Genomic DNA, 14,707 nt, shown 5'->3' with positions numbered 1-14,707 from the left:
GTTTTGTTAATTTCTATAACAAATCGACCAAAATTAACAAAAATCAACCAAGTCAATTAATTCCTATAAATTTATAAAAGACTATATTTTTATAAATTTAATACTACAATTTGATTTTGATTTAATTCACTTCAAGCCAAATGCAGTACAGTGGGTACTTCACTAGTATAAGATCTGCCACTTCTTCTCAAAACCCAAGATTTGAAGAACAAAATATGTATGATTGATCAATTATCAAAGCAATAAGCATTTTATAGCTTCAAACCCCAATAATTCATTTCCATTGGATCAAAGTTATTGGTCAGTCAAAGATTGGGTTATAAAAATATTAAAATCCAAATTGTAACCCAACACTATCAGTCAATACCCATAAAGCAAAATATGCAAGTTTTAAGATATTTTGTAGTGTGGGAGTCAATTTTTGTCACTATTCAAACATGTTTTTTCTTTTCTTTTTTACTTAACATGCTAAAGGGAGACATAAAAGGAAATATGCAAGGACAGTATTTCTTGCAAGGTTTAGGCTTTTAAGAAGAAAAAACAATAATTTTGGTTTTGTAAAGAAGGGTCCGTATTTAGAGAAAATCATTGTTCAACCACTTTTTCTATTTGTTTTTCATTTCTTAACTCTAATATTTGTCTTTATTTGAGTACAGGATGGATTAGTTTTTGAAATGACAAATGGGTCACCCTTTCTTTTGAGACTATCTTATTGGAATTGACCATATGGGTTTGGTTCTAGTTGTTAGTACTTTGTACATGAAGGGTCATTTTGTCTTTTTGGCATAACTTTCTTGGATCATAATACTATAGGTGTGCATTCTATTCAAAAATCAAACTGAATTAAAAAAAAAATATTTCATAAAACAAAACCTTTTAACTAAACTTTATTATGTTCAATATCAAACCAAAACTAACTTTTTTATAATATCTAACTGAACCGAACTAAATTTTTTAGATTAATATTTACATATCTCTAATCACTATCTGCTAAATATGATTAGTATGAAGTGCAAAAACTGAATCTTTATAAATTTAGTTCAATTCATTTAAAATATTTTAGTTTAATTTGATTTTTGATATAAAAGATTTTAGTTAAATTCTGGAGTAAACTGAGGTGAAAAATCAATTAAACAAATTTTTTTAATTCATTTTAATTTAAAAATTGATATATTATGTAATTCAAACCTATAAGGATAAGCTAAATATTCTCTCCACTATAACTCTAAATTTAGAACCTCACTCTACTATTTGTTTAATATTTGATGCAAGAATATATTTGTATTGCTATTTTTTAACTTTTCCTTTTATTCAACAATATTATAGCCCTTGGCACTAAAGTAGTGATACTAGTACTAATAGATTAGTGCTCAAGTTGTAGTCATTTTCATATGTCACAAATTTCTATAATCTTCCATTAATGATTGAGCTAATTAAGTAATTTAGCCACTAAAAAAAGGCTTTAAACAACAGTTGGCAATTTAATGCTACAGCTTGAACTTCTTGTTCAAGGTCTAGATAGTCTAATGTAGCCTCAACTTTTTTGTTATAAAAGAAAGAAAATGTAACAATTGCTTTTCCTTTTCCTAATAAAGAATAGTGGGTGGTGTTTATATTTAAGAAAAAAAAAAGATAACTTTGGTCATAAGGATGCCCAATTGAAAGCAATTTTTATCATGTTTTACTAAAATAATGTTTTTATTTAACAAAAACTGGTTTCAACTACAATTTTAAATACAACAAAATTCATTTTATCCCTTAAACCTAAAATAGTATATTAAATAATTTTTTAAAACAAATTACTTATTAAATAAACATTTTAATTCGTTTCATTCAGAGCTCTAATTTATACCATCTAAAAATTTCAAGTCACCTTAATTTCACTCGTACATCACATTCTAATATTTTCCGCACCTAAATTGAAGAGATAAATAGACTGGATTATACTTTTTCTATCCTAATAATGTAGTTTATTGTTTTAGTCTTAATTTTTTGTCTATTTCAAATAGATGACTATTTTCAAAATTATTTTGTATATATTAATTCTATCGCGAATTTATTAATAAGCTAATATTTATAACTACTTATTGGGTATGTAAGAAAATAGAATAATTAATTATGTTAAACTAAGATATAACAGAAAAATCTACAATAATTTATGTTAATTTAAAATATTAATTATATTATTTTTAAATTGTATGATAATAAAAAAGTAAATAATTTTAATAAGATAAAAAAGTATATTTTAAAATTATAGTATTTATTTAAAATTACAAATCTAACTTTATTCTTTTCTTTATACAAAATTTGAACAACAATTTTTTTTCCGAAAGATATACTCCCTCCGTCCTATTTAAGAAGTCTCTCATTCCATTTTAGAATGTCCCATTTAAAAAGTCCCATTATTATTTTTGGAATGTTTTTCCATTAAATATCCAATTTTACCTTTCTTTTAGTTATCTTAAAAGAGTTCTGTGGAAAATTCCACTATCATTAATATAGAGCAAAATATGAAAAAATAAAAAAAGATAAAAATAATTAATATTTTTTTAATCTGTGTATAAATTCAAATGAGATTTTTAAAATGGGATAGAGGGAGCAATTTCATTAAGAAAAGATCGACTATAAGAATTTCGATTCTAGTCATGCTAATTGAGCGTGTTACAACAAAATAAATCATCTCTAAAGGATTTTTTTAACTGAGTTGGGAATAGTTAAGTAAGCTCGAGTGATAAAATAAACTTTGAAATGGAGTTAACGAAAAAAATCTTTAATAATTTTGAAAAAGAAAACAAAAATATAAAAATAGAACACAAAATCAATTTGTCTAATTGTTTGAAATATCATAACTTTGCTTTGTGGCCACCCGAAAACTGGGAATGTGAAGTGTGAATCCATGTGTTAAATGATGTTTGGCCAGCTCCACCAAATAATCTCTAATCAATATCCCACGGTTCCCACATTTCTTTTCGATCATCAACCCACCTTTTATTTTTGGAGATTGATTTATAAAGATTACAAATAAAGTGTATGGATTATATAATTAAATCATATGTCAATTTAAAGGTAATCATTTTTTTTAGTAAAAATAGAATTATATCAATTAAAAATTATAATTTGTATTAAAATAATTTTCAATTTTGTTCAATCATCTTTTTAAAGCGTATACTGATTTAAAGATTTATTTAAGTCAGTAAATATATAGAAATAAATAAAGAAAGAAATAATTCTCTAAAAGATTTCAGTCTCTCTGTTAACAAAAAAAAGATCTGTTTTTATTTAAGTGTTCGAAATTATAGATTTATTTCTATTTTTAGTTAGATAAATATTTACAATATTCTTAATTAAATTAGTATAATTAGTTAACTAAATTACATTGTTTATTGCCTTTAATAACAACAATGGCTAATGCTTTTGATAATTTCTAATTATTAGAAATAAGTTATACTTATAAGCCATTTTGTATAAATAATTAATAAAATATGCGGGAAAGGTAATAAGTACAACTTTTGAATAAATAATTAGGAGTATTTAATAAAAATATTACTTTTTCTATTTTTAGTTATATGTTTGAAATAAGGCAATCAAATAAAGGGAATGATTAATACTTACAAAAATTAATAGAATATTCTTATTAGTTTATTGTTCATGCAATTACTTATTTTAGATATTTATAAAAAAATCTAATTTAATTTATTAAAATGAGGAAAAAAAAGTTAAAAAAAAGCACAAAAGATCAAAATAAAAATGAAAGTTTTCTTAAATTTGTTCTAGCATAAATGAATAGTTAGATTTAACTGTTGTATCTTAAATTCCTTGAACAGTACATAATATTGATATTTTGAATTTTTTTAGAAAACATATATTTAAAATTTAAAAAAGCAACAAGTATTAAAATTTTAACTAAAGTTAAATTTTTAATGTGCAAGTAAATCAAATAGCTTACCTTTTATGAATGTAGGGATTATTAGTTCACCCTAAATGGCTAAATATATACTCCCTCCGTCCCACTTTAGAAGTTCCATTTGACTTTACACACAGATTAAGAAAACATTAATTATTCTTGTCTTTTCATGTTTTTTCATATTTTGCCCCTATTAATGATAGTGAAATTTTTCATAGAACTCTTTTAAGAGAACTAAAATAAGGGTAAAATAGGGTATTCAATAGAAAAATATTCTAAAAATAGTAATAAGACTTTTTAAATGGGACATGCCAAAATAGAATATGAGACTTCTTAAACGGGACGGAGGGAGTATTTTTTATATTTAAAAAGTTCAAGGTATCCTTCTTGATCAAACGTTTTAGTAAAAGTATAGTTCAAACGTTATAAACACAGAATAATAAATCGTTAAATTATTTTACAAACGCTATATTTTTTAGTTATAAAAAAATAAAAAAGTTCAAAATTGTTTGGGCATATGTCCCATATCACTTTAGCACCGTTAAAGAAAATATGACTGGTAAATAGTAATATATGTATCCAAATAATTGGACCCGATGTAGTAAAACATTTAAACATGCTAATATAAAGACACCTCCAGCTGCTACAATAAGTCCTTAAACCTCATTCATTATGATACCTTGCTCCTTGTGCAACCGACCCACTTTTTTTTTCCTCTCAAAAACAAAAAAAAGTTAGTATTAAAATTTAAAATAGTAACCCAGAACCAGAAGTAGACCAAGAAATCTCATAAATATAAAAGTTTAAGTCTTGAATCCACATAACTCACCGCCTTTAGTTTATCTATCTTTTTCTTTCTTCAAAACCTTGTACTTTTACACATTCTATTTTTTCATTCTTCTCTCAGTTTTGAAGCAACAAATTTGTTAGCTTTAGCTTTTGTTTTGTCTGTAATTGTTCAAACATGAGTAAACAAGAGATGATGAAGATGCAGGTAATAATTCCCTTTAATCTTGTTTTTTGTTTTGCTTTAATTCTTGTGTTTCATGTTTTAGTTTATAATTAATTAGGACCCTTTTAAATTTTTGGTTAATGGCTTTGTTTTGTTGGGTTTGTTTTGACAGCAGACTTGTGTTCTTAAAGTGAATATACAGTGTCACTGTGATGGATGTAAAACCAAAATCAAGAAACTTCTGCAAAAGATTGATGGTATGCTCCCTAACCACCTAATTTATATTCTTAATTTGAGTTTTAATTTGTTCTAATTGATTAGTAAACCCTTTAGACCTCCTTTTTAGAATTTTGATTAGATTTAGTGGCTTAAAGAGCATTATTTACTTATTTGTTTTGGTTAATTAGCTGTCTAGTGACAATTCTTGAAAGAATAATTGATGAACTAAGATGCTCATGTTAAATTTTTTCATGAATTTAGTAGCTTTTCAGATTGTTGTGGAGGTAAATTTTGAATCTTTTCCCTAATGGGTGAGTTGGTATTGTTTTTGGGCAGGGGTGTATAATGCTCAAATAAATGCAGAGCAAGGGAAGGTGACTGTCACAGGAAATGTTGACCCAGCAAAACTTATAAATAAGCTTGAGAAATCTGGGAAGCATGCTGAGCTATGGGGAGCTCCAAAGGGTTTCAATAATTTTCAGAACATGAACAATATTCAACAGTTCAAGAATATGCAACTTGATCACGGTAAAGGAGGGGGAGGCGGCGGTAAAGATAATAAATCTCAGAAGGGTGGTAAAGGTGGCCAACAAGTGCAACCCCAAATGATGCAGCAGCAATTTAAAGGGTCTAAAGATATGAAGATGCCGCATAAAGATCAGAAATCTGTCAAATTTAACACGCAGGATGATTATATTGATGCAAGTGATGACGATTTGGATGATGATGAGTTTGACGATGAGTTCGATGATGAGTTTGATGATGAAGATGACGAGGAGTTTGGTCATGGACATGGTTTTGCACATGGTGGTGGGCATGGCCATGGTCATGGTCATGGACCTCAGGGTCAGGGTCATCATATGCCTAACAAGATGATGCCTATGATGAATAATGTCCAAGGACTACATGGAACTCATGGTATGATGAACGGTCCTATGTTTAGTGATAAAAAGGGCGGCGGCGGCGGCGGAGGAGGAGGCAAGAAAGGCGGCGGCGGTGGTGATTTTGAGATACCTGTGATGATGAAGGGCAAAGGTGGCAATAATGATAGTAAGAATGGTAAGGGGGATAAAAAAGGTGGAGGTGGTGATGGGAAGAATGGTCATAGCAAAGGAGGAAGTGAAAAAAAAGATGGCAAAGATAAAAGTAAAAGTAAAGATGGCAGTAAAAGCAAAAGTGGAGTTGCTGCATTCTTGAGTTTTGGTAGAAAGAGTAAAAATGGAAGAGAAGAGAATAGTACTGAGAAAAAGAGTAGCAATAATGATCATAGCTCAGCTGGAAACAATAATCACAACAACAGTAGCAAGGGACCCAAGAAAGGTGGAGCCAAAAATGATGGGGTCCATGATTCTAATAAAATCAAACCAACCTACCATGAACTTGAAGTTAATGGTGGCAATGGCAATGGTAATGGTGGTGCCAAAAACATGGCCAAGATGGGTCCGATGGGTCCGATGCGGCCAATGGGTAATTTCCCTTCAGTGCAAGGAATGCCTGCCGCAGCAGCAGGGATGAACGGCGGGGGCGGACATTATCCGGGAATGGGAGGCGGCAATCCTTTCAACCAACAGCAGCTGCAGCAGCAACAATACATGGCAATGATGATGAATCAGCAAAGGCAAAACGGGAACGATATGTTTCAACCGATGATGTATGCGCGGCCGTATCCAGCCGTTAACTACATGCCGCCGCCTCCGATGCCGTCTCATCCGATGTCCGATCCTTACACGCATGTTTTCAGCGATGAAAACACAGAAAGTTGCAGTATAATGTGAGAATTAGTATTTATTGGTTATATGAGCTTTTATTGTACTAGGTAGTAGTAATTTTTGCTCAAACACCTTTGTTTGATCCTAGTAATTATTTCTTTGCTTAGCAATTACAGACAACTTTTGTGTTTGCAACTTTTAATGTAAAAGCAATTTGGCAAATAGTCCTAACAATTTCAAATTTTAGGTAAGTTTGGCTCCACCTTTTGATTTGTGCCAATATGAACGTTTGAATTCTTTAGCAAAAATAAGTTGCACCATTTGAAAAGCAAAGAGGCTCTCTTGAATGTGATTGATGTTATAGAGTTTTATTTTTTCTGCTTTCTTATAATAATTGCATTTTTCATGTGGTGTGTTCACTTTATGGTATGGACAAATATGAATAGTTCTCTCAATTTGATGAGTAATTATCACATTTCAACCACTGTTTGTTCATGATCTGATAAGTGATTGCTCAAAAAATAATTCAAGTTGGGTCATTTTCATTGCCAGTGCAGCACGTTGGCTGTACAAGTACTTAATCAACTACTTAATGATAATCTTATCATAGTAAATGACACCTGCAGATCATGGTTCCTATAATTGTACTTGGTGTTCTAATCCAGCGAAGATACTGTCAAATTCGAGCTCAATTTGACTCTAAAATTTAAAACTCACAAGTTAATTGAAATGCTATTAGGGTTGCGAGTCTATCGAGTCAAATATTTTGATACTCGAATTTGACTCGGTTGTTAGCACGAGTAGTTTAAACTCGAACTCAACTCACTTAATATCGGGTCAATTTTGAGCATTTCTCGAATGATTCGCGATTTACCTGAATTCACTGAATTGAGCTCGAGTATCTTTTGAGTCAATTCCGAATAAGTCGTGAACTACAATGTTCTATACCTTGACCGGCTCTGTTCTTCTGAGAAATCAGGCATATAGGCCTGAAATCAAGCAAAACTCACTACAAAACAGTGCATGAAAAATGAAGCTCTTCCTAATTTTAGCAGACAAGTGTTTGTTTACAGTTCACAGATTACACTTCCCAACTCAGTTTCTGTTGTCTTCTTCATTTTCTCATACTCATCCTCATCTAAAACCTTAATCCTGCCAAATTTCTCATTTGTAACCCCCAAAATATACATATTTCCAAAATCAACCCTAAATAATACTCATTTATATATCTCATTATCATCACCAACTTTTCTTACACAATTCCAACAATGGCTTCATCTCTTAATTTCCTCCTCATAATTTTCCTTATTATCATTTCTTTTACTCATTTCTCAAACTCTCAAATACCTTCAAACCCAAGCAATCTCATGTTAACAGTCCATAAAGATTCTGCTACAAATCTTCATGTAGCCAGAATTACCAAAAGAACCCCACTAATCCCAATTTACTTTGCAATTGATCTTAATCAAAATTTCATGTGGGTCAATTGTGAAAAGAATTATGTGTCATCAACATATAATGCACCAAAATGCCACTCTACACTATGTTCTAAAGCTAACGCTCAATATTGTCATAAATGCCCCTCTAAGGCTAGACCAGGGTGCCATAATAACACATGTGGGCTCATGTCGGTTAACCCAGTGACTCACCAAAGTGCCATGGGTGAGCTAGCTTGGGATATGGTTTCGGTTCAGTCCACTAAAGGGTCTAACCCTGGTCCTATGGTGGTTATGAACCAATTCTTGTTTGTTTGTGCACCAGCTAGGCTGTTACAAAGGGGGATACCAAATTATGTTCAAGGCATGGCTGGATTAGGACATGGTCCTATTTCTTTACCAAATCAATTTGCTTCCCATTTTGGGTTCAAACCAAGCTTTGCTTTGTGCCTCGGTTCTTCTTCTGGTTTTGTTTTCTTCGGTTCGGGTCCTTTCTATATGCGTCCAGGTATTCACGGACCGACCTACATAGAACGTATTATAGTCAATTGTCTATTTTATAAATTTATTTTTCGTATACAATATTAATATTTTAAAAACTGAATTATTTTTGAAATTATCGTGGCCGCCAATTCACGATTCAACCGGTCAAATCGGTTCAAACACGGGTTCAATCACTTATATATATATATATATTATTTTATATTTTTATGAACTAATAATTTATTTATTTTTTAAATTTCCCACTACAGGTATTGATATTTCAAGTAGAGTGGGCTATACACCACTCATCATCAGCCCATGGGGAGAGTACTACATAAAAGTGACATCAATCAGAATTAATCAAAAAAATGTTCCACTAAACACATCTTTATTAAACATAAATGAAAAATGGACCGGTGGAACAATAATAAGTACAACAAGACCATACACAGTTCTTGAACACTCAATTTACAAATCTTTCACCAACTTTTTCACCAAGCAACTCTCACCAATGCCCCAAATACAGCCAGTGGCACCATTCAGCGTATGCTACGAGAAAAACAAATTTACAAGCACCCGAGTCGGGCCTGGTGCGCCTACCGTGGACCTCGTGTTCGGTAAAAAAGGCACGGTGTGGACCATTTTCGGAGCGAATTCTATGGTCGAGGCTAGACATGGGGTGCTATGTTTAGGGTTTGTTGATGGAGGGTTGCACCCTAGAGCTTCAATTGTCATTGGGGCTCATCAGTTAGAGGATAATTTGGTTCAGTTTGATTTAGGTAGGTCAAGACTTGGGTTTAGTTCTTCTTTGTTGTTTCAAAGGACTAATTGTGCAAATTTTAATTTCACTACAACTTCATAGAATAATGGGAGAGGGAAATTAAATCAATGTATGGTTTTGTAAAATTGGTGTTGTATAAGTATGTAATGTTAGCTTGTTAATGTTATATGTGAATGGAATAAAAGGTTTTTTTTAACATATATTAATCAATTTTTGCATTTCTAGGATGTAAATAATGTCACTATTTTAGATTTTAAGAATATGTGTTTTAAAGGAAAAAATAACTATAAGTTTGTTATGATAATAGAAAAATATATTAAAATATGAAAATTTAAGCTGGGATATTGTATTTTTTATTTATACAAAAATTATATAATTTTTATGTACGTCATCTAAATAATATATTAGATGCATACAGAATGTTTTAATATACATCACAAATTTTATATACTTTTATTGTATAAAAAAAATCATATACTATATACATTCTATACATAGTCTTAATATGGAGCGATGAACAAGTATTTGTTAATTAAATAGAATAAAATTTGTAATATATGGATTAATTATTATCTTAATACAACACTTATGAATGTAAAATTACTAAAGAAGACAATTCAATTTTATGAAAAAATCGATATAGACCATGTGATGAACAACTGTTTATCTTATAAAATTAAAATTTAAAATAATACCATTTAAAAAAATCTTATTCTTTTATGAATTTTTTTAAAATAATATTTTTAATATGATTTTACTATTTTTTTTTTATTTTTATTTATCTTGTATATAATAGTAGATGTTTAAAGAAATAATACTAAAAAAATTAAAGAAATAATAGTATATGTTGAGTGAAAAGGTAGCCAAATCAGCAAAATGGGCCCACAAGAAAGACGTGTACCGACCAATGAAAAATGAGCAACCATAGATCATAAAAAAACCGTCAGTATTCTTCTCAGACGAAGAAACCACCGCACTTAACAAAGAACGGTGACGACTATACGCCAACTCCGGCACCACTTATTATTCACTGATCTTCCCTGAAACAGTAGCAAGAAACTACTGTCCTAATCGAAAATTTGATAAAGAAACGACACCGTAGAAGCTAGAATCATGCATTCCTTTGGTTACAGAGCCAATGCTCTGCTTACGTTCGCCGTCACCATCCTTGCGATGATGTGCGCCATGGCCTCTCTCTCCGACAATCTTAACACTCCCACTCCTTCTGCCCAAATCCAGGTCCGTTTTTTTATTTTTCTTCTGATGGAGAATTTGCTGCAATTTTGAAACCCTAACTGCTGTTTTGTTAATTTTGTTAATTGTAGATTTTAAATATCAATTGGTTCCAGAAGCAGCCGCATGGAAATGATGAGGTGATTATTTTAATTTTTTTGATTAGGGAGCTACTTTCACTTAATTACGTTAATTCTATGCAGATTTAGGGTTATTGCTTAATTAATTGTTGGTTTGTTGTTGACAACTTCGCATACAACAGATCAGATGAATTGCTGTGTGCAAATTTTGTTGATATGCTATGAAATGAATTTACATTATCTGCTGATTTGATTAGTGCAATGTAGAGAAGATTAATTAGAGTTTCATTTTGAGCATATAAAATTGTTATGGTGCTTTCTTCATATGAAAGGTGAATTTATGTGCTCTCTTTGTTAAATTTCCTTCTCTATCCTATCTTCTAGATTATATGCCTTTTCCTTGAAATTACCTGCCCGAATGTTTCTGGCTGCATTTTGGTGTGTTCTCATTTACATGTTTCGGTTTTTTCTGAGGCTATTTGCTTAAGGTCTGTACCAGTTAAATGCTCATTTGTGTTTGGAAGTTGATTCTTTGTTTTGTCCTTCAAAGGGCTGACCTTTTGAATCTTGCTTTCGAGTACTTGATTTCTCTGATATTTTGCTGTTTCTCAAAAGTTTACTTTCTGGTTTGAGCACTCAGTAACTTGTAAGATTCTTGGTTTAGTAAAAAGCTGAGACATTCAAGAGCCCTTGATTTCCCACTTACTGCGCTGTTTAAGACCACATTCTTCATTAGCAGCCATTGAGTACATAACTTTGGTAGTTCTTGATACCAATAACAAGAAGGAAGATAAATAGTTGGAGGTCGATAGAGAATTGATAAAAAGAATTCCCCATTTTTTATATGATAATCTATTCAGAATAACCAATTCATGGATGTCGTTGGAGGACAGAATTGAGTCCATGGTCATTGTTTGATTTTGGTATTGATTTTAAATCAGTAAAGACTTCTTTGGTTGTATGACATCAAACAACCAAGATATTTTGTTGGGATATTTCAAGTTTCCAACTCATGTGAGCTTCCACTATGTGAATAAATGTTGATTGAGAAATAGAAGTGAATAGTATTACAAATAATATTTACACAAAATGATCTAGTTTCTTGTTCTGAGAAAGCTTTTTCAGTGATTAGCTACCTTAAGTTCAATTTTGAGATAGTGCTATCAATCATTATTCAGCATCTTGTACCAGACTGCATATATGCTAGCTATTGATATAATATTGACCAAGTTGTCTTTCACTTAATGTAGGTTAGCCTCACGATGAACATAACAGCTGATTTACAGTCACTGTTTACATGGAACACAAAGCAGGTATGCTATTTATAACACTTTACAGTTCTCTTAATGAAATTTAGTCATTTCAAATCAGCAAAGCCATTGGCAGGCTGTCTGGGTGATCACCTCTTTGCTTTTGTTGCAATTATGTCATTTAATAATTATGATTACTTGTAAGATGACTTGCTATCTCATTGATCGAGAGATTTTTGGTCACATATGTAAATGAAGCTGCCTGTGACGATAGTAATATTGTATAAGCTGCCTATTTTGATAGTAATGCTGTATTGATTTTTGGAATTTCGTATTAGTTATTCTAGAAGGCTATTTTCAAATTATACATTGATAACTAAGATCTTTCTCAAGCATGTATAGCAATCTCACTACCAAGTACCATCTATTGCAGGTTTTTGTATTTTTAGCTGCAGAGTATCCAACCTCAAAGAACGCCTTGAATCAGGTACCTCTAAGCTCAGTAATAAGTAGTTTCTTCTGCTTCATTTATGTGCATATGTATGCATATTTATCTTATATAACCAGCTGTAACTTGCTACGATTACACATATACATATTAGTATCTTGAAGTAAGGTCATTTCATTTCACTAGTTTTCTAATTGCTGGTGCATTCTGTAGAGAATTATGCCCGTTGCTTGAGGTTTTATTTGCATTTTGTATTAGATTTCACTTTGGGATGCTATTATACCGGCCAAAGAGCAGGCAAAATTTTGGATTCAGACTGCAAACAAGTATCGTTTTATTGACCAGGTATGCTTCTATATGAAATATACTTCAGTTGTCACTTGTCAGTATATACATAGATGTTTGCTAAATTTGGATTTTTCTTGCTATGGTATCTAATACCTAAACATTATCACATAATGTGCAGGGAAGCAATCTTCGTGGCAAGGAATTCAACTTGACTTTGCACTGGCATGTCATGCCCAAGACCGGCAAAATGTTTGCTGACAAGCTAAGTATGTCTGGATACCGCTTACCTCAAGAATACAGATGAAGGACTTAGTGTTTTTGGTGTACTTCGTAGCTGTAACTTGAGCGATAATGTTAAATTTCAGGCGGATTGAAAAACTAGATAAACAATTTTTTTTGGCAAAGTGACTAAAGTTTGGAATACTGAATACTTTTCTTTTTACCGTTCTGTCTCTCTTTTAACGGTACCTTTATTAAGGGCTATTTTTAATTTCTCGATCTAATTGTGTCTTTTCAAGTTTGCTATACGCTTCTTGTCCATTGGCTGACATTCATCTCCGAGGAGCTTAAAAGGGCGTAGTGGCCATTTTTAGTTAATTTAAAAGGCATTTAAATGACCCAATGTGTGCAACAGTTTTTGCATAATCACAGCCAATTACTGGGTGCCCACTTATAAATAGTCTCATTTAAACCAGTCCTTTTCATTCTTCCTTTTTCTCTATTTCTGATTCATCCATCAAGATACGAAGCCACATTCGTGAGGATTAACCATGGAAAACTCGACCATTATTCCTTTAAACGAAACCCGACATCAAAATGAAGAAAATGAGGAGCCACCGCAAAGAAAAGAGACGAAGCATTCTTGAACATTTAAAGAAACCTTCCAATGAAGAAGATCGCGCTGATGACAATCATCAAAGAATGTCAAACTAATTTCAAGAAATGGGAAGATAACAAGTTAAATGAAATTGTTGATGGTGACGATGAAGAATGGCTAAACAAGTTAAAGAAATTAGATATCAATGGTAATGACCAAGAAGAAGCAACCATAAAGAAAGTCCGCGATTATCAAGAAATAAAGTTAAAGAATCTTATTGTAAGTGATCATCAAGATTGCTTAAAGAATTTCAAGAACGCTCTCAATGTCGATGATGACGAATGGCTAAAGGAGTTCAAGAAATTAGCCATTGTTGGAAGTGATCAAGAAGAAGTTCTCCTAAAGAACGCAAAGGAAATTGTCGACGCTGATGTTCAAGAAAATGCGATAACAAAGAACGTAGGATTGTGTGATCCAGGTCCGGTACCTGATGCATCAGAATTAGCAGCTTTAGTATCAGAAATCGACGAGAGTTTCCTTGAAAACATCCTCCAAGATTTGTCAAATGTGCTTGATATGGATAACCTCTCCACAGACTTGCCAGCTAGAAAAAACTGATGATATAGATAAGATAGATTTAATAGTTTTTATTGCTAGCATAATCTTGCATTATGCACATGAATTCCAACATCTTTTCTGCATAATTTCTTGAACTAGTATGTTTTGATCCAATTCTTAGGAATTTCAGTGTTCATTCTGTTTTCTTTTTTCATCTGATTTTTTTTTTTAGGTCAATGAATTGATTTTAATTTTTATTTAGCAAAAAGAAATTAAAAATAAAAGAAAAGCCACATATTGTTTTTCATTTACTATTACTCCATTTATTATTTTAATTTGTTTTCTTTTAAGTTGTCCTAAATATTTTTTAACAAATTTTTTTTAGATAGACTTAGTTCACTATGTCTTCTTGATTGAGTCAATAATTTTAAAACACATCATTAAATGAGTAGACAATTTAACAAATGAAATTACATATATAAATGTGATTTATAAATTGAAAAAATAAATAAACAAAGGGTCATTTTGTTACTTATATTTTTTTGAAAC

At 31.2% G+C, this 14,707-nt stretch overlaps 3 protein-coding genes across 4 annotated transcripts; all 3 read left to right on the top strand.

Annotated features, from left to right (window-relative positions):
- The first annotated feature begins 4,555 nt into the window (after positions 1-4,555).
- Positions 4,556-7,035, top strand: LOC126673377 (heavy metal-associated isoprenylated plant protein 34-like). 2 transcript variants are annotated; one of them, XM_050367502.2, is made up of 3 exons: positions 4,556-4,898; positions 5,032-5,113; positions 5,412-7,035. In XM_050367502.2, exons 1-3 carry the CDS (start codon positions 4,869-4,871, stop codon positions 6,848-6,850), a joined length of 1,551 nt encoding a protein of 516 aa, XP_050223459.1. In that variant the 5' UTR covers positions 4,556-4,868; the 3' UTR covers positions 6,851-7,035. The 2 variants fall into 2 exon arrangements, with proteins under 2 accessions (XP_050223459.1, XP_050223458.1); XM_050367501.2 differs by having other exon boundaries at positions 5,029-5,113.
- A 632-nt stretch (positions 7,036-7,667) lies between these two features.
- Positions 7,668-9,664, top strand: LOC126674282 (gamma conglutin 1-like). Its single transcript, XM_050368709.2, has 2 exons — positions 7,668-8,728; positions 8,973-9,664. Exons 1-2 carry the CDS (start codon positions 8,053-8,055, stop codon positions 9,563-9,565), a joined length of 1,269 nt encoding a protein of 422 aa, XP_050224666.1. The 5' UTR covers positions 7,668-8,052; the 3' UTR covers positions 9,566-9,664.
- Positions 9,665-10,399: 735 nt separating this feature from the next.
- On the top strand, positions 10,400-13,273 carry LOC126670977 (signal peptidase complex subunit 3B). Its single transcript, XM_050364652.2, has 6 exons — positions 10,400-10,723; positions 10,810-10,857; positions 12,048-12,110; positions 12,481-12,534; positions 12,754-12,840; positions 12,962-13,273. Exons 1-6 carry the CDS (start codon positions 10,598-10,600, stop codon positions 13,085-13,087), a joined length of 504 nt encoding a protein of 167 aa, XP_050220609.1. The 5' UTR covers positions 10,400-10,597; the 3' UTR covers positions 13,088-13,273.
- Positions 13,274-14,707: the final 1,434 nt, after the last annotated feature.

This window comes from Mercurialis annua, linkage group LG3 (assembly GCF_937616625.2).
Source record: "Mercurialis annua linkage group LG3, ddMerAnnu1.2, whole genome shotgun sequence".
NCBI lineage: Eukaryota > Viridiplantae > Streptophyta > Magnoliopsida > Malpighiales > Euphorbiaceae > Mercurialis > Mercurialis annua.
The sequence above is the reverse complement of the archived record's forward strand: the minus strand, read 5'-3'. Positions and strand labels throughout refer to the sequence as shown.

Coding starts and splice junctions, on each gene's coding strand:
- LOC126673377 (XM_050367501.2), top strand. CDS start 4,869: ATGAGTAAACAAGAGATGATGAAGATGCAG. Junction 4,899..5,028: donor AAGAGATGATGAAGATGCAG/GTAATAATTCCC, acceptor TTGTTTTGACAG/CAGACTTGTGTTCTTAAAGT. Junction 5,114..5,411: donor ACTTCTGCAAAAGATTGATG/GTATGCTCCCTA, acceptor GTTTTTGGGCAG/GGGTGTATAATGCTCAAATA.
- LOC126674282 (XM_050368709.2), top strand. CDS start 8,053: ATGGCTTCATCTCTTAATTTCCTCCTCATAATTTTCCTTATTATCATT. Junction 8,729..8,972: donor TCCTTTCTATATGCGTCCAG/GTATTCACGGAC, acceptor TTCCCACTACAG/GTATTGATATTTCAAGTAGA.
- LOC126670977 (XM_050364652.2), top strand. CDS start 10,598: ATGCATTCCTTTGGTTACAGAGCCAATGCTCTGCTTACGTTCGCCGTC. Junction 10,724..10,809: donor CTCCTTCTGCCCAAATCCAG/GTCCGTTTTTTT, acceptor TGTTAATTGTAG/ATTTTAAATATCAATTGGTT. Junction 12,535..12,753: donor CAAAGAACGCCTTGAATCAG/GTACCTCTAAGC, acceptor ATTTTGTATTAG/ATTTCACTTTGGGATGCTAT.